Below are 21,062 nucleotides of genomic sequence, written 5' to 3' on the forward strand. Positions count from 1 at the left end.
TAGTAAGAATAAATAATAATAGTTCAAAAATAGGTTCCTCTTCTATATTTGGTAGTTTGCTGGTACGTTTGTAGGAAGCCTGAGATTATGCGTCCTAGCGTGGCAGAATCCAAGGCACTCTGCAGCGCAGGAGTGTGTATAGGTACATCTCAGAGACAAAGCATCCTAGATAAAGAAATAATTTTAAGAGAATTTATGTTCTAGATACTAGTAAGGATAAAGGAGATTTCACAGTTGAGGCTTCCTAGGAAGTAGTGGTCATGATCAATCTGTGTATATTGATACCTTCTGATCTGCTTAATTTATCCTGGAATGTACTCTGATTTCGTTGACCTTCCTTATTTGATGATAATTGATGATGATCAACATCACGATAATTGATTATGGATGTCGTCGAAAGTCATTTACAGTCAGAAGGTGGTGTTGGTGCACGTATAGAACCTTACGATATAGGCCTATATAACATGACGTGACTCCTCATTTTATGTTATTGGCATGGCTTCGTTGCACAGGACAAAGTACACTATTGTAAATGAGGGAAGCTTGAAATTTTAAAGCATTATAGTAATTAAATCTTAAGCTTTAGTTCAATCTCTCATGTAGTCTAGGTGTTTAAAAGAAACTTCAAGCTCTAACCTACCAAAGAATAAAATAATATTTGACGTTATTTCGTCAAAGGTGTTATCTCGTAATTGTATACTCTATATTTCCTATAATTGAAATCAACCCTACTTTTTCTCTTTTTATAGTAAAGTTTCTATATTAAATCGTACATGTTTATATATAATGCTCTTCAATTAATTCATTAAACTTAATTAATTAATAGTTTTAATATACAAACTAATTGCATATCATGCTTTCTTCACTCATTCTAGTTCTTTCATATGGGGAGTTACGAAGTTCCGTTAAAACGAAGTTTTGGATCTTCTGCAAGTGCCAGTTTCCCATCCCTAAAGAAAGAAATCATGATGTTATCTACGCTAAGAGAAGAAACAGCTGATGAAGATGTAAGAACTTTGCCTATTCAATCTAGGAAATGCAGATTTCCAGAAGAAAATGAAGATATGTGGGCATTCCCATTCTACAGTTTCTCAGCGTGCATAGCTCAATGTCAGTTGGAGGAAAAGATGAAACTGTGTAACTGTACAGACAACTTGATTGGAACTAGTCCACGTGATAAGATAGGTACATGTTACATAGGATATGATAGAATTCTAGATATATTCATTAGTGTCAACTTTCAAGTGTAGAGTACCTACAAAGTTTTCTTTTATAAATAGTAGTACTCAAAAATTATTTTATATTGCAAATCATATCTATTATGTTTTACCTAATGTTAAACTGTTAAGTTATGATTTCAATCCGATAACTCAGATGTCTCTTTTATGTCATAGTATAGAAGTATATTATTAAAAAAGTTAAATTCAGATTCAATTTCTTATACACTTTTGTTGTACATCTACGTTTGTTGTACTATACTTCTTTCTGTGTCCACATTAAGTTCAGTAACATTTACACAACTTCAAAAAATGTATACGCGCCTGCATGAAAAACACATAATCAAATCAATCACGTTTTAGTAGATAGAAGAAGACAATCTAACATTTGATGCTCGGCCGTCTACAGGAGTTCATTGTGACACTGATCACAACCTGGTAGCTGCGATAATAAGAGAGATAGAGATTGTCGTTAAATAAAGTAAATTTTCAAAGTCTGACAATGGAGAAATATAATATAAAGAAATTAGATGAGAGCCAGTTAAGATAGGAATACCAAATTGAAGTTTAGAAATGATTTTTGATTTTAGAAGATTGGGAGAGCACTAGTGTTGAGGATACTTCGATTGAAATTAGAGGTAGCATTAAAATTTCAGCAAAAGAAAAATTAGGACACGCGGAAATTCGTAGGAGCAAACCATGGTTCGACCAATAATGCATTCAACTAGCGGAGAAGAGAAAACAGGAAAAATTACAAAATCCGAATGGAATAACTACACAAAGTTTCGTAGACATCAGGCGGGAATCTTTTAGAAGAAAGAAACTAATTTTAGAAAGCTAAAATTAAGGAACTTGAAGATAATTGTAAAAATAAAAACATTCGGGGCATGTATAAGGGGATGTACGAATTTAACCAAGGCCATCGTGCTTATACATTACAGAAAACTGACGGAACAATTCTCACTGATACAGAAAGCATCTTAAACAGATAGAAAGATTTATTTGACGAATTGCTTAATACGCAGCCAAAAACTAATGTGCGTGGAGAAAGCGAAATACCTACCGCTTAACCGTATATTCCAGAACCTATCCGAATAGAAGTAGAAATCGCTATAAAGAAATAAAAGAAACGTCTGAGTTAGTTCTGGATGGAGCAGAAAAACTGTGAAACAAGATACATAAAACTTACTTTCCTAATCTGGAACAAGAAAGAGTTGCCACAAGGGTGCAAAGAATCAATCATAATTCAAATTTTTCATAAGAAAAGCGATTGTAATAATTATCGAAGCATTTCTCTTGTATCAACATTCTATAAAATCCTCTCAAACATTTTATTAGCAAGATTGAATCCATACACAGATGAAATTATTTGAGATTATCAGTGCGGATTTAGTCGAAATCGATCAACTATGGACCAAATATTTACCATTCGACAAAAACTCGAATAGAAGTGGGAATACCATACCCCTGTACATCAACTATTTATTGATATTAAAAAGGCTTACCACTCGGTTAGGAGAGAAACACTGTAGAACATTCTTATAGAATTTGTAATACCGAAAAAGCTAATTTGATTAATTAAGATATGTTTAAATGAATACCGAAGTAAATTCCGGTTAGGAAAATTTTTGCCTGCTAGCTTTCACGTCGATAATGGTCTGAAACAGAGATGCGTTGTCGCAATTATTATTCGACTTTATTCTGGGATACGCTACAAGAAAAACAAACAAAGATAGCAACCAGGATATAGCACGTTCGCTGTGGCTGTGTAAAACCGAGTTTGGATCGTAGTGCTATACGAGTCACCGTGTGTCTCGCTGAAGGTTTGTCCGCTGATGCTAGCAATGTTAAAAATCTGTTGAAACGAAGATACCGCAGAGAGATAATACAACGCATACAATGGCATTGCACAGAAATTAATATCGCACGAGTCACCGATGACTCATAACGCAGCGAACGTGCTACAGTTGAATGTTAGTCATCAGGTTATGGCGTATGCTGATGATGTAAAATTAATAGTGGGTGATAGGAGAACAATACAAAGAAATGCAGAGGTCATATTAAACGCTTGCAGGGGTACGGGTTTAGAAGTAAGTGCAGAGAAAATTAAATACATGGATGTTGGTCGGGATCGTAATACGGAAATTATGGAAGTATTAAAATATCGAATAAAACTTTTGATAAAGTGGATAATTTCAAATATCTAGGTACAATATTAACAGACGAAAACCATAATCACGAAGAAATTAAATGTCGACTAAAAACATTGAATTGCTGTTATTATTCAGTTCAAAAAATTTTGTCGTCGCGAACTTTGTCGAGGAATTTGAAGCTTACAATATATATATAACGATAATGATGCGTGTTGTTCTGTATGGTTGCGAAATATGGTAACTTACTCGGAAGGAAGAACATAGAGTGAAAGTATTTGAGAAAAAGATAATGAGACGAATATTCGGCCGCTAGAGATCAAAGAGAAAGAGATATTCGGAAATGGTGAAAATTTCACCACTACGAACTACATAATTTATACACTTTACCACTTTACCAAACATTGTTCGGGTCATCAAGTCTACGAGGCTCAGATGGACAGGACATATAGCCAGAATGAAAGAAAGTAGGAACAGTTTCAAAGTTTTAACTGGAAGACTAATCGGAAAACGACCCTTAGGAAGACGGAGGGGGCAGATAAAAGAGGACAATATTAAGATGGATCTCGCAGAAATAGGAACACAAAGTATAAACTGGATTCTGTTGGCTAAGGATAGAAGTTAGTGGGGAGGTTTTATGAACGCGGCATTGAATCTTCGGATTCCATAAACCAGAGAGTTAGTTAGTTAGTTATGGGCGCCTGTATATAAAAGAGTAACATATATTTTCTGACTATAGTGTCAAAGGTTAAATAAGAAAACTAATTACTTGCCCTAACTTGGAGGACAGTTCGGATGATCCACTGAGACAAAAAATTTAAGACAAAAGATAGTGGGGTAGCACAAACTCTAAATGGCGAAGAACGCATGATGTGCTCAAGATCACTTCCAACCTTGCTCAAGTTTCAAATATTTGATCCACAAAGACTATCAGCATTAAATATATACTTGAGTTGACTTGCTTACTATATCAAACCTTAAAAATCTCAGGTAACACTTCTACACACCAGGATCCTTCCCTTGTTCGATTTATCATCACAGGAAAAGTAAAAACCTTTAAGTTATACGTCCCACTTTTATGTCGGCTAGGTTAAAGGAGACGGTGATGGTGAGAAATGAAGGAAATGGTACAATAAAGAAAGTTGGAGGACACACACAAACCCGAGAAAACCAAAGCAATCTGTGTTCCTCCACAACAAAGTTCACTTGAAGCAACCTGGAATCAAACCAAGGATCCCATGCATCAGAGGTGAACGCTCTGTCACTGAGCCACCGAGGCTCCCACAGGGATAAGTAAGCGAGGTGTATAGAAATGAGTATTTGATGGAAAACAGCGTCCTGAGATAAGCTCATTCTTGGTCGTTTAAAAGCAAGAAATGCGCTGGTTTGGATAAATAAGCTGAAGAATATTACGTCTCGCTTTTTTATGATTATATTGAACCCGTAGTTGGTAGATTTATTGCTAGTTACTTCTGTTGCATTTCTATAGATTATAAGTCACAAAGACATACATCCAGTTGTTTCTTCATCAACTGATCATAACAGTGATCAGAATATACATTTATAAATACGAAGAACAATTACCATGTGTTACTTTTGAAAGTAACTCATTTTTAGCCTAACTGATTCTGAGACTGAGATTGCAAAGAACATGGTGGTGAAAAGTGTATCCACAGAACAAGGTCCTATATTTTAAGGTACTGTCCCGTTAATTGCTGTCTCATACAAGAAAAATAACAGAATTATTTTCCATGAAATTTGATCCCATGATTTCAACTCAAAGCGAACAGCGTACAGTCTGAGTTGCTACTGTGTAGTTTGGTCTCGTCTATTCCTCTAGCTCAATTTAACAAAAGCAAACTTACAATATTGAGGATTTTGAAGTGAAAAGCCGTCTCAGCATTTTTGTAAACTGAAATTGGTAGAGCAGAAGTATAAAAACGGGACCTGGGTTATTATGAGAATGAAAGAGAACACATTTAAATTGGAAGCAAATTGTGTTGTCAAGATGGTGAAAAATGGTGAAAGAGAGTAAGGACATATTTATGATAAGATTAAACTAGTCCTTACCTGCCTGACGTTATCGGTAATTTGCCAACGATGACTTCTCTGATGGATTGTTGTCCTCCACCTGGTACGGTACATCTCTTGTAGATAATCGCGAATATATAATAAAGCTGGAGTTTTAGCGATAATGAACCTAATCAAAATAAAATGCTATTTTAAGTGTCGTGGCGTTCCTATCAAATATTTAACAACATAACGAATATATACTACATTTTCTTGAGTACTGTAAGATTCGGACTTCCAAGTTCAAAATCGTGGCTCGCGTAGTTATATTTTCATTGTTGCAAATCTAGTTTTCAACTCTCACGTCTACATCATTCACACACTTTTCTTCGGACTTTTCTATCATTCTCTTCTTAGTTCACTAGATTAGTACGAATCCAATTGATTATTACAGAGGTTGACCTAAAATAAATTGGCTGAAATAAAATAACAAGAACATACACACATATAATCTGGAAAGTAATCACACAAAATCCTTGTGTTTTTAATTTTATTGAATTTCAAAAAGTGGATAACAATAAATATTCTGTTGCAACGAACAACAACTATATGAATGTAATGTCGTAATTGTATGCGACGTGAACCCTCAAGAATTCCAATTATAAATATATTTTATTTTTCTTTACTTACGTATGTATCGAATCTTCTATAGTATCAAAGCTATCTAGGGAGACAATAATTCATACAACTTTAAAACATTACTGATTCAAAAATTATGGGGGGAATACTCCACCTAACCTTAATTTTTATGCAATTATTTTTCTTTAATTTCTTTCTCCTTTAAAAAAATTCAAACTAGATTATATTTATATCACTTATAAACCAAATTTACAAGTTGTCACGCCACGTACTTATATCAAGTCGGACTGGGATTAATGACGTCAAAGCTTCAACATTAATTTCAAATATCAAATATTCTCTTTTTAATAAATAATATAGTATTTCCAGGCAACAAAATGATCTCCACTTCTTTCGACTGCTGCAAAATTCGTTAATAAGGATCGAGCTGAGATTTTAGTCAAAAACGGTAGAGGAATTTAAAAAAAAACGGTCATGACAACTTCGTATTTAACGAACGACGGAAAAATTCTGATCAAAGGAAGCACTCTACGAGACAACCAACTCAACTGAGAAAAACATTTCTCTAACATTAACAAGGGTCACAGGGAAGTACAAAAATTAAAATAGTTCTTACCTTGCAATGGTGGTCAAATACCTTTCCTTACCAACGGTATCTCGTCGTCCTTCTCCTTTGGGCGGAAATCGACCTTCTATTTGACTCTTACTCAAACCACTCCATTCACCACGAATTACGAAAGGAAAGACAGAAGACAATATCCTCTCAAAAAGTAATAACGTAGCCAGATAAGACGAAACAAAGTGGAGTAATCGATTTTTAATCAATCCTTCTGCAAACAAACGATCTGGTAATTGGCGCAGTTAACCAAAATCATTCACTTTCAATAGTTTCTTCTTTATTACCAGAATCGAATATTTGCATTGGGAATTAAAATAAATCCCTTGATTTTTAACGACTCCAGTTTCCTGCCCCACTTTCCGACATTAACGAGAATGTATCGATTCACTCTTTTTTAAACGTTCTAAATATATTCGCTACTGATAATTATAAACGTGGTCTCCTTTAAATGCACTATGCAAAAGTCAAACGAAGTATCTAACACACCGATAGAACAAACTCGTGGTCGTGCAGCAAATCCTCGTTTCCTCAGGGTCACACAAGTCTCAAGCAGACATCTTCAAACCGTCCCAATTCCGAGCGAACTCGTCGGCCGGGAGTCCGCTTCGCTCGGAGGAAAGAAGAAACCAGTGTTGCCGTCTGGAAATACTATTACAATTTTCCCACCTTTTTCTTACTATTCTTTTTAATCGTCAAGTTTTTAACTTTACTTCTTTTACAAAAAAAATTAAAAAGAATGTTACAACAATTTTCTTTCTCTTTCGATGTTTTACAATATAAGTTATTTTTATTTGCTTCTGTATTTGTAATAAAAATCGCCCTGAAGATTCTCTTCCAAATCCGGGATTCAGTGGCGGCTTTTGTTAATGACGTAATACCCTACTTGGTACCATTCATGACGTCTTCGACTCTATACCAGTTCTCATCAAAGATGTTCTGAGAGCGAAAGATGGTACACGTAAAAATCTTCCCCTTGTTAATCTGTATTAGTGTGATAAATGTCTTTAAAACCAATTCCAGTACATGATCAGATGAAAACATACATAGTGTAACTGCTCAGTTCAACGCTGTCATTATCTCAGAAACATGAATTTAAAAATTAATTTGTGTTAATGTTACTTTACTCAAATATGTTTAATAATAAAAAAAAATTAAAATAACATTGGACTTTTGAACAGTATCATCGTGATTCAGGAAACTAAAACATTCTGCATTAGTAATTCTAAGCTATTGGAAGCTATTATGAAATTATAAACATCATGCATTTGATTGTAGGTATTTCATTATCTATAGATGTGGATGAAGACATAGTTAATGCATTTTAAGACGAAGGTATGCGGTACTATGCTGTAGTAAGTATTCAGGTGCAGTATTTCATATCCACAAAAACATATAGTATATGAAAGTTTGCTTTGACCAATTCTGTGTGAATTTTGATGCCGAATGAACATTGGACTCAGAACGTATTCATAAGAGAGTTGCTTCAAATATATATATATATATATATATATATATATATATATATATATATATATATATATATATATATATATATATATATATGTTGCGTGGTAAAACATGCATTGACTCATAATAGTCGTAGCATATTTGTCCTAGAATATATGCTTAAACCTTAAGTATATCATCCCATTAGTAGACAACTCTAAGTTAATATTGGTATTTTTTTTTCAACAGAACATCTAGTTTCCTGTGATGAAGTCGGAAGAAAATGCATAGAAAGTATTAAAAGTAATTATGATAATAATTACTTAAATTATTAATTATAATAATATATAATGCCGCAAAATTGTGTTTTTAAATTGAACACTGCATGTTGTTTGCAATTGTTATTGGACAATATTATTTCGAAGAAGATATGCATGTTGAAATTATTTTTATTTATGGCCTTTTAGTAGCAGTTAAAATAATGTGTTTATAACTAGATTATTGTTCTAAATATTGAGTTAATTAGAAATATATCTAAGCTTTGCTTACGATAAACAACTTACGTTAAGAGTTATTGTTCTTTTAGATTACTCTGTTTTTCTTTCTCTTTCTCTCTATCCCACGTTCTCTGTGTATGTGTCAATGTGAATGTGTTTGTTGGGATGTTGGCATGCATCTCTGTTTCTCTATGTATTGAGTTAATAAACTAGTAATATTTTAGCACTAATCTTGATACACATTCTGAACATAAATTGATGGAATCTAACTGATAAAGTGCCATTGAACTAGCAGCCATCTTTTCATAGATAATTTAAAGTAAATGACCTTAATATTCTACTACTCTAAAGTGGGAGTGTTCTTTATCAGGGAAAATAAATGATGTGGAAAAGATAAAATGACGTAACGGCGAATTTTACAAGAAGATTTGCAGAAATGATATTATACGAACAAAACGAAACACGATATCACGTAAAGCCCCAAAGTGTCCTCGTCCAATTAATATTTTGTTTACTATTATTTTGATACTTCAAACGTATAATCAGTGTTAAAAAGAAACGCATAAACTTCAAAAATACGCACGCTACATATGGATTAAATTTCCATGAAATATACCTACAACTGTTATATATTACTACTAGTGACTTTTTCTCAAATTTACACCATAGTTTGGAAGACCATTATGCCAAACGTATGATAGGAAGCAAATATATTCTGAACGGAGAATTCTTTAGTTTTAATTTAGTTTATTTTACCTCACACAAAAAAGTTTCTTTCGTTGTTGGAATTGGATTTAGCCATTTTATGAAGATAGAATAGTCCAAAATAATCATAATCTTTTCTGGATGCACATCTAACATGAAAACACCTTTTACATTTAGTACACTGTAGCCATCTCGATATATTTCCGGCGTGGACGTGCTGAGATCTTACGCGTACATTACACTTTCGACATTCACGTCGTTCGATATTTATTTTGGTATCAATTTCACAAGATGCTTTTGCGTCACAAGAACTGTTTCAATTCTTAGACTTCGCTTTTGCTTCATCTTTTTTTCTTACATAAGAAGTCAGTGTGCTGGTTTGAACTTACTACAGCAGGGAATTGAACCTTTCTTTGTTTGGAATTTTGTGTTTTATCTTGGTCTTTTGACCACAACAAATTTCTTTTGAATGGACTTTACACACATATTTCCCACTTAGAATTTACTGTGGACCTGCATTGGTTATGACATGTCGAGAGGTGCATACAGGTAGTGAGTGTTGAAGGAGATGCGTAGATTTTTGATTGGTATCCTTCATCAGACTTACGAAATAAATCGTTGTAGTAGGTTGTGTATCTTGAGTAGGATCGCGGAACAGTTACGCAGACTCCGTAGACATCGTTTGCATATCCTCTGTTATCTGTTCTGAACGGAACTTCTCCGACACATAAAATAAATCACGAAATTTTCCACCCCCATGCTAGGTGTCAACTGCTTCCTTGAAACTCCGTCGTTTGCTCATTAATTTTGAATTCCAGATAATGTAAATGATTTGGGGAGGAAACCGTATCAACAGATTCTGTCATCTTTGTACATAAATAATTACTTTTTACAAGGCACTTCTTTAGTTTAGGAAAAATATTTCAAAGAATATATTAATCAGGAGTACGGCAGAAGAAAAATGAAGTGAAATCTTTGAGTTCTACGTCCTACGATTATGCTAGGTAGGCTAAAGGAAAAGGTGAGGATGAGTAATGAATGAAATGGTGGAATGAAGAAAGTGGGAGGAACCGGGAGAACCCTAAGGAAACCCACGCACACATTGTTGCCCACCACAAATATCAGTTGGCAGGAGCTTGGATCGAACCCGGAACCGCAAACACCAGAGGTAAACGCTCTACCACTGAGCCTCCAGTAGAAGAAAGAAAAAAATAAGATAAAAATAGAAAGAGATTAATCCAGCGATAGGAGAAGGAAAAAAAAATAATTTCAAAATATTGTGTGACTGTTACTAAATAAATACTTTTATTAGTGATTGGCAAGACCGGTTTCAAGATAAACCGTCATTCGGTGTTCTCCAAAACCGGTTTTTCACCGAAAGAGAATTCGGTTTGCTCCGAAAACCGCTTGGGTTTTTCGCCCAAACGTGTCTTGGTTTTCTTCAAAACCAGTTCGGTTTTTCACCGAAAGTGGTTTCGGTGAAAACGTTTAGAAAACATATAAAACTATTTCTGTGGAAACGAAATCAGTTTCCGGAAAACAACGAAACATTATTCAGGTCAGAAAGAACCAACTTTGGAAAAAAACTGGAATCGGTTTTGAAATAACAAGAAGAACCAAACCGGTTGGTGAAAAACGTTTTTTTTTGAAAATTGTCAAAAACCAAAAACCGAAAAACCGTTTTTGTGACCACCATTAATTTTTATTCTGGTTATATTTATGCCTACTACTGAAATTGTGCTTTCAATTATGGTCACATAGTGTGACCATTACTAAAATTAGTCACTTTTATATTTTAGTACTGGTCACCCCTACAACTCACGTCTGCAAGGATGTAAGCGTAAAAATTAAATATATTTGAAAAAAAACTGATCATTATTGAATTCTTACACATTGTAAAGATTCACAATTCTTATAAAATAAACTAGAGACAGTTGAATAAATCGAACGATTTGTTTACCTTTAAAATTTGGAAATTGGAAAAATTCTCCACACACACATAAAAAAATCTTTTGTAGACTCCTATCCCAACCCCAAAAGCTATATATTAAGGGTGCAATATAGAGAAAGGATAATAGGCATTACAGTAAAAAGGAAAAACTAAAGTTTATTGGCTAATAAGAGTCTGCACTTCAAATTTATTGTCCTAGGTGACCACTACAGAAATGGTGACCACTATTGGCCCAGTCACCGGATGTGATAGTAGTGTAACTCTTATTTCATGTCTTGTGTTGCTCTAAGATCACAACATAAATTTATTAGGAAATACCGCTACCAATATCCCATACATGATGAATATCGACTCTCATAGAAATGACTCAAAGTTACGAATTTTGAACAAATTTTCTTTGTCTGATACGTCGTATCCAGTAATAGCATCCAGTTCCGTAATTTCCTTATTCCTTCTGGTTATGTAAGTGTTAATTTAATAAGTACTTATAAGAATATATCCATAACATTAGTTAGGCGAATTGAAACGTAACAATAATTAACATATTTTTTTAGTTAAGCGTTAAATTTAAATAACCGTTGCTATACTGATCTTTTAAACACTTTGTGGTTAGCGAGATAAAAAGTATTCTGGAAAAAGTACATTTTCATAGAAGTTTGATATTTAATGAAACTCATTGAAATAAAATTTATGAGTGATCGCCGTATTTCATGCCGGAATATTCATGAGGAAATTAAGCTGTACCTCCGTAACAATCTCGCATTCATTCTTTCGGCGTCAGAACCTACTTAGTTCAGGGAATGGGACGCACTCCAAGAATCATGTTCGTCAACAAATTATACGCTCCGTGAAGTCGATGATCGCAATCAAAATCAAAACAATATAGGATCGTAATTTGTTTTCACCAACCCAGAAAAATATTTTATGTGTTACGTTTTCCAAACTTTTCGTCTTCTTATTTTTCTACTCAAATAAAACCTTAAAACAACAGAAGTACCCTAAAGAATATCGGCATAAATATTGTAAAACTTTGTGTAATTTCGTCTCATATAAGGAAGAGGTAGAGCAGTTAATAAAAAGAGTGTCCGGAGTCGACTCCCACTACCAGTTTTATTATAAAAATCCACTATATGAGTATTTGTACAAAAATACTATACAATTTGGTCTCTATTTAAAAGGGTGAGTAAAAGGTACTCTTTGACCGAGTGGTCGCAGACAGGATCTCCAACAGAGCCCCGTAGCAGGCTAAGAGGAGTGGAGTTAAGGAACCAATGCTCCGTAGCAAGCAGATGCAGGTTAAGTTGCCAACAGAGCCCCGTAGCAGGCTAAGCCAGGAGATAGGATAGGCGTAGTCCCGTAGCAGACTAGAGGCCTGGGGTTAGGTTACTCCAAGAGTCCCGTAGCAGACTAGAGGAGGGTCACCAGAGAACTGGTGTCGAGTTGCCTTCGTCCATCCAATTTATAGGGTCCTTTTGGGTGGCGGTGGCGCTGCTGCTCCGATGTCGTCTTCTGCTCCGTGGGAGGGGCCAGAAGCCGTCGTCTGCATGTGATTACAGGTCCCTCTGGTGGAAAATCCTCTTGCCGAACCATGTGGTATTGTTTGTAAACATTGAAGCGTGGAACTGCTTCTTTACGACATCACATAGGATATTACAATATATTGCCACAAAATTGATATGTCCTTCACAAAGAAAATCTGGTGTCCCCTAAAAAGTCCTCACCTGCTCATTTTAACATTGAATCACCGAGAAGGCGCGGTGGCTCAGTGGTAGAGCGTTCACCATCGGTGCTTGGGATCCTTGGTACGATCCTAGCTTGCGCCATCTTTTGAATTTTTTGGTGGACAAACACTGTGTTCGTTTCTTCCCCGTAGTTCTTCCGTTTCCTCCCACTTCCTTCCTTCCACAATTTCATTCGTTTCTCATCATCACCGTCTCTTTTAGCCTAACCGACATAACCATGGGACATAAAACGTAAATATCTCATTTCATATTCATTTTGAATCAACACGAAAAGAGATCACCCTCAGAAAGCGATCGAGGTAATGGAGAAGCAAGTAGTCAGTGAGTGAGATATCGAGGAAATTCGGTATATGCGGTAGACAAAGTTTACATACTATAACTCATAAAGAATCTACATCATTCTTTACTCGATTTTGCAGATAACTACAATACTTGCAAAATTATTTGCTTTATATTACATGGATTTCAACATTTAAATTACCTGCATTGATCACTTCATCTTGTCCAAGAAGGACACGATGAATCACTCAGGCAATGAGCCATAATACCAGAAACACGCTTAAGAGTTTATAATAATGTTCTCGACGTTGAGCACAACCCAAGGAAAAAGAATTATTAGTATATGGCTGTGTCTAGTGCGATATCACGATTATTTTCCGAATGTCTGCTTCTACGGTATTCCTAATTAGATCACTCAAGCAAAATGTTGGCCGGTGGTTACGGTGCTAATTTCGTAATGCTTTGTCAGTGGAATTAAATTTTACAAACTATCGACGTTTATTCGCTATACATTGTTAACCCCTTCCGGATCCTATGGTACAATTTGTACCATATGCACTTTTCATGGTACATTGCGTTATTTCTCTTCTATTTTAGCTTTTTCGTCCGGTTTTTTTTTTTTTTTGTTTTCCAAGTTCAGAGGTCTTGCAGAAGACATTACGTATGGTTTCAGACCGTCCTGCGTCCAGACATAGGAGGTGATGACGTCATAAGTCAAAAATTTCTTTTCTCATTTTCTAAGCGTATGTTCAATATTTTTTGACGGGCTTATTTTTCTACGTAGAAGATTGAAATTTTGCACAAACATTCCGTCCACGGAGTAGTATGTACCAGATTTATTGTTCCGATGTCAGTGCTAAAACAGGGGGGAACCAGAGGGGCAAAGGGGTAAAAATAGGGATTTTTTAACTCCGAAAATCCCGTTTTTCGTCATTTTCCCGCCTTACATACATGATAGGACCACGTGAGTCATACCGTCTGAAAGGCAGTTCCATTCTGAAGAGAACAACGGTCGAATTATTATTCTAGGGTAATTAGGGCCGTCTCAGTGAATTTTTATCCAAATATACTTCTGTATAGGGTAAAAGTGGGGCATGGTAGGGAATTTTTTTCTGGCGGGCCTATTTTTTCACGTAGAAGATTGAAATTTTGCACAAACATTCAGTCCACCGAGTAGTATTTACCAGAAGTTTCTTTCCGATTTCTGCGTTAAAACAGGGGGGTCCAGAGGGGCAAAAGTTGAAAAAAGGGAAAATTTGCCCCAAAAAATCCCTTTTATCAGGAATTTCTCGCCTTAGATACATGATGAAGACATGTGAATGGTACCGCCTGAAAGACAGTTCTATTCTGAAGAGAATGATTGGTGGATTATAGACCTAGGGTAATTAGGGATGTCTCAGGAATTTTTTTCCCTGAGATCATAGTGTTTTATGGCGCTTTGGGGCATTGTGGGAATTTTTTATAAAAATTCTCCCGCCCTTACTATTCAAGATAGAAACTTGAAATTTGGCACACACATTCAGTATACCAAGTACTATTTATCAGATTTTTTTGATGGCTACGATCACACAGGGGGGGGGTCCAGGGGGCCAAAGTTCGAGAAAAAATTTTTCCCTCCGAAATTTTCACTTTGACATTTTTCTCCCGCTTCTGGTATATGGTATGAGAATGCAAGTGGTACCTTTCCAAAGCCAGCTCTATTCTGAAGAGAATGAGGTATGAACCATGATCTTAGGATAAATAGTGACGATACAGTAGCTGCTTGACTGAAAGTCTAAAACATAGCCCAAAAAGCCAGGATCCGGAAAGGGTTAAAGTATTTTTCTGCATGCTTCCTAGAGTATTCTTGTTTTAAACTATAAATAGTTGAATATACGGACTGCTAAATAATTAGATACATTTTTTCTCATCGTAATTTGCTTATTTCAATTTTGATAGGCTGCAGTTACAATTTACGATAATTACTTATGAATAATAAAAAAATTAAAGTGTTTTTCTAAAATGTCGTGAGAAGAGAACTCAGTCCAATAGAGATTAAAAACTTCTGGATTTCTTTACAAACAAACTGACTTTCAAAATATTGTAGTGTTATTGATGAATAATTATTGCATACCATCAAATAAATACCATGCGCTATACTTGAAAAAAAAATTAAAAAATGAATTAAAATACCACAACTGCAAACATCTATTAATATTTCCATGAGAAATGACTGGTCAGCATTACAGAAAATTAATTTTTATTTATTAAATATAAACATAATTGCATAGTCGTTTTGGTAAAAATCAACTGATAGAACTCATCCCAAGAGTAAACTACCAGTATATCTTAATAACTTTTCCAACCTAAATTACATTAGTATTGTATAGGCAGAGGTTTTCAAACATTTTGCTGTCGATCACATATAAAGCACCTAACTGTGATCATGCTCTCCTTGTCTACATTGAAATATGTCAAACAAAAACACACACATATCCTTATATGAAGCCCTATCACTATGGTAAAGTTATATTTATTTATTAACTATGAATGGAAACAAATGTCATTAACAGAGGCGATTTACCTGCGTTTCACACCCTCGTTTTATTAATCTCTTGTGTCAATTGAATTTCGTAAATACCGTATTCATTTTAAAATTCAAAATAGAAAGATTATAGTTAAAAATAATTTGCAGAAATTATTTGAATGTTTAGTAAGTCAGGGGATGTATTAGCTTGTTTGTACTTACAGCTTGTTGAATTCCGTGACGTATTTCGCAATGACAAGACACATATCTTTCTTGAGATTAATTATTCAGCTGAATGTTTGATTTTAAACATGAATACGGTATAACAGGAAGTTAGTAAAGGAAGTAGGAATAGCAAGAACTTTTTACTCAATTTCAGACAATCATTCTTCTCTTGACTTAAAAATTAACGCAATACTGTGCCGAGAAACTTTGCCTTGAAAATCCTGTCTGTAGAAGATCCGTAAGCCTTTCCTCTTTTGGCGTGGTGAAAATGGTTAATGATTTCCTGATCTAAGGTTGCTGCGTCTTCTATGGAAAGAACTCCTGAAAATAGACACAGAGTTATAATGTAACCAATTCGATTCGGGTCGCTGTTCGGGCTACCATTTATTTGTAACCACTCCGTGTAATCTGGTCGCTGTTCGTGGTTCGTGGTCCTACCAATAAGTATTTTCCTGAGACTGGAACTTATCTGGACAGGACGATGAAGGACCTCTCCAAGGAGAGTTACAAACTGTTCCCAAATCGCTCATCGGTCTCAATAACGAGATGAGCATTAGACGCCGAGAGGTTCGAGTGTCTCGTCCCGAAAACCTCACGGACGATTACACGGTCATCCAGACCATAACGCAGAGAAACGTCACTCATACAAACAACGAAAACACACTGGATTAAATAACACTATAATTATTTATTAGAACACTGTCATATATATAATAAAAAAATAAACTAGCGAAGAGGAATGAACACAACACTGAACACTGAATATGTATAATAATTTTCGTCACTGAAATCACACTTTGCCTTTTCAGTGCGCGATAGCCCTTTAAATATATAAGATTACAATTCGGATTTCACTGTAAATGCTTCTCTCACACCATTGACACATTTGGGGGATTAGCACTGGGGAAAAGTTGTCTGGATCGTCCCACGATGAATCCAGTTGTTACGCTGAACAATCTTAAAGCCTAAAGATGCGTCTTCAGCAAATTAGAAAAAGTAGGTCTTCATAGTGCAATGCTGATGTTGGAGGGTGTGTGTATAACTTTTTAAACGCACAAGGTCTGCGAACCTGGGACTTCATTAGTTGGGGCTAGCCGTAAGAAAACGTCCTTCACCGGCTAATAGCTTGTGCCCCTTAACACAAAGTCATACTTGAAGCTCGACGCGATGTGCGTGGTTACGGCTTCTAAACCTGGAGTCAAACTCCCTGAGCATCAAAACTCAAGGTACGGGTTGCAATGATCAACTGAAAGTGTTGGCAGTTCATTTCAAAGTCACTTAGTTAACTCACCTGTATGCACATACAAACAGAATACGGAAAACAATTTATGTTAATTTTAGTTAACTGCCCATAATGCACTAGACACGGCGATAACTTTGGCGTGAGAAAGTACAGATAACGAGTACGAAACAACGCAGTTCGTGCCACTTTGGTTGCTGAACATCTGGTCAGCCCGTATTTCTCTAATCTATTATAATGTTTCCATAAGCGATTAAAGAAAGCACTTAATTCAGTTCCCAATAACTATAGAATATATACTATGTATATAATGAGTCAGGGAGAAACACTGAAATGGTTCGTCACTAGCTGAAATATTCTCAGAAAAAGCAATGTTTTAAATATATAAATGAAAAAGCGATGAAATACTTCTTTGTCCAATTGTGTGGGAAAGAAGCAATTCCCACCAAAGAAAGAACTTATGTGCGTTGCAGAATAAAGTATAAATTGAAAAAAAAGATCACTGTCTTTACGAAATATACAGAGTGTCCACAAAAAATCCTTCTATAACCTGGTAGCGGTTATATATGGCGTCGGAAACGTGGAACGATCTGTCAACTGACACGTAGACAGGTTGAGAAACCTTGGCCGTATGATGAAGTATGAATAAAATTATTTTTTCACCAAAAATTTAAAGTAAGTTAGTTGGCAACACTGTCATATGGTGTGAGACTTACGTGTATAAACGATGATTGGATTTTAACCTGAAAAAGGGCTATTTAAAATAGTTAAATAACTTGTTCACTCACTACAACATGATGAGGTTCCTGCATTAACAATGTCCTATCCAAGTGTTCCATGAAGTAATAAGATCCTCTTGAACAACTGCTGCAGTTGTGTTTCCTTATCTTCCGTTTCTTCACATGTTGAAACCATGCTGTCTTCCTGTGTTGAATGTCCTCCATGGTTCTCCAACGATAAGTTGATGAGGGGAGAAGGGGAGTTTTTTAAAAAAACACTGGTGTGAGAAACGAGATATGGTTGAAACACCTGCATGATAACTTTTTTTTAAAAGTTCGCAGAAAGCGTTTATAGGGCTATTTAATTCTTACTTTAAAAAAATGCTTTTCGTAAAATGTTTTAAGTGTTCCGTTTCGATCACTATATTTTTTATAATATGAAGTAAATATGCACACTCAATAACTTTTCAAGAAAACATCAACTTAAAGAATTATCAAATATCTCAATAAAAGTTAGTGACTATACTGATATCTGTATTTAAAATATCAAAATATGAATGCATATGCAAATAGCAAATATGTTAAAGGTACTAAAATATTAAAATTATTGTTAAAGTTTCGATATCACTATAATATATTTGAAAAATATGAAAATCGTTGAAAAAGTAAAATGAATGGAAATGTAAACACATGATAAACTGACAATATGTAAACAAAATAAGATTTTCGCCTGTATGTCCCTTTTTTAAAACTGTGCCTCGTGTTGTTTGGCAGAAAAGAACGAAAAAATCGTTTTTCAAAATTAAAAAAAAGAAACTTAAGTGTCAAAAATGACGTTCATAGTGATTCCAAGAAACAAGCATAATTCTGCATATCGAAGAAAAGATCGTGATCTCGCTGACATGTATGAATAAAATTTAGCACGCCATAAGATCAAATGCCACTTGCTCGTCGTGAAAATCGAGACTTTAATTCAATAATGCTCAATAGAACTAATGGTTTCGTTCTGAAACAGTTATTATTAGCGTTGGCCTACAATAATGGTTGTTTTTCACCTCCATAAACGTAAACATTGTAGGATAAATGGGCTACTATCTGCAAAAAAAATATTAATAAAGCGTTGAAAACTATAGTGTTGATCCAAGTCTTTGAAAGGTCTGAATCAAGGAAGTTGACTCTAGTCCAAACATTCCTGAAAATAAATGGTCATTACACCATGAATTGACCAAAACCATAGGTGGGGAAAATGTGTAATACTACACGTACTTACACACAAAATATGCCATCGACACCTGCGAGGCAAAACTAGAAACGTGAAAAGGCCTGCAACCATAGGCACTTACAAAATGTTTATGTACAAAACTGAAATATAAACATTATTATTCAGTAAAATACACGTATGTTCCCTGGAACATAACTTACATCATCCACCTAGAAAAGATGTGTAAATACACAGAATACACAAATGCTCTCGTAGCATCGTAAAATATGTCTCTATAAGACACAACACGTGAGACCTATTAAAAGAAAAAATGAGACAAACAAAAATATAGTCAACGACATTACAACTTTCCGGTTGGTCTGAAACATCTAAATTAAATTCTCTACAAAACAGTTATGTCACTTCACGACAGTTAAACTTCCTTAGGCATCTTTGCTACGAATATTCAAAATGGTTTTATTAACACATTAAAATTCAAAGTCATCGAGCATATAAAATAATTTATAGAAAGTAATTTTCATAAAACATTATGGCTTCATGCTGCTGGAAAGAAAGAAAAATAAGTTTATTTTCAGAATCTATATCGAATTCGAATAGTTTTTGGGACATACTGGAACTAAAATACAATTTTCTCAAACTTAACATGAAAAATATTACAATGTATCACTATACCAATACACATAATAGGATTACGGTTCCTAAACATTAAAATATTCACTGAAATGTTACTAGACACTAAAATATACTCAAAATATTTAACCTAAGAATACACATGCTTAGTTACGGGTTACTATAAGGGAAGAAAAGAAATGAAAACACTATATTTTGCGATTGATGGCGAAAATATAGTTAGCTATGGAATATCCAATAGGTTAGCCACATCAATTTTTGCAAGAGATCTGTAAATCCAGGAAATATTGCCTCCCTAAAAAAATATATTTATCCCCATAAAATATCCTACCCGAAGAAGTTTCCCTACGGTCATTCAGTGTTCTAAAGAAGACGAAAAGAATGTTAATTAGAAATTACAAGAAAATATAGTAATTAAATATATTTCCACATACATTTTAATATGGGAGAAAAACCACCGTTTACCATCACATTATCTGTTCATATAGTTCCTTCTAAAATAAAAAGATTACTGCTTTCGTTCGGAGAATATTCTATTCACACGACATTCCTGCACATACTAGTAACCAACAAGGAAATGCCTGTTTTCACTCGTTTAAGGCTTAGCCTACATTCCGTTCTAAACTTTTCTCTTCGAACAAAATATATCATGTCACATCTTGGAAATTCAAATAAAGTCAAAATCGGGTAAATGACGTAAATGAGGTTCAACAAAATTACAGTAAACACTTCGCAATGAAAACGAAGATCTACGATTAACACTACAAAAAAATTTAACATTGATTATACGGTAAAATTTCATGTTCTACGCATGTGACTACACACTAAGTTTCAATCACAGATGTAAAAATGTACATATAATTAACAACCAAAAGTTTTCTTATCCTGGGCATCTCGATACTTTCCTTTTTTTCAAAAAAAAACTTCTAAAAAGAAAATCAAACATTAATTGTAAATAACATGTAATAACATAGTTAAGAATTTCGGAAGTGGGAAGGGATCCTAAAAAGGAATTTAAAATGTAAAATATTTAATAAAAATATGTTATAAGGCCAAAACATCTTCCCACTGGCCGAGGGTATGGAAATCTCGCCAAGATTTCAGATTGCTTTTAAAATGCAATTCCCCTACGTATATAACGTAATTAAGAATTTTGAAAGTGGGAAGGGAGTTTAAAAGAATTCTAAAATTTAAAACATTTAATAACAATATATTATAAGGCCCAAACATCTTCCCACTAGCTGAGGTACGGAAATCTCGCCAAG

The 21,062-nt window shown here is 34.7% G+C and overlaps 1 protein-coding gene across 1 annotated transcript in view; it reads left to right on the forward strand.

The window, feature by feature from the left end:
* Positions 1 to 883: 883 nt before the first annotated feature.
* LOC145680632 (uncharacterized) overlaps positions 884 to 21,062 on the forward strand; it is a 42,037-nt gene continuing 21,858 nt past the window's right edge. Inside the window, exon 1 of the mRNA XM_081751326.1 lies at positions 884 to 1,185. Within this exon, the coding sequence (XP_081607452.1) occupies positions 885 to 1,185 (301 nt within the window). The 5' untranslated portion in view covers position 884. The remainder of the gene's footprint in view (positions 1,186 to 21,062) is intronic.

This window comes from Thermobia domestica, chromosome 1, assembly GCF_964235325.1.
Source record: "Thermobia domestica chromosome 1, izTheDome1.hap1.1, whole genome shotgun sequence".
Lineage (NCBI taxonomy): Eukaryota > Metazoa > Arthropoda > Insecta > Zygentoma > Lepismatidae > Thermobia > Thermobia domestica.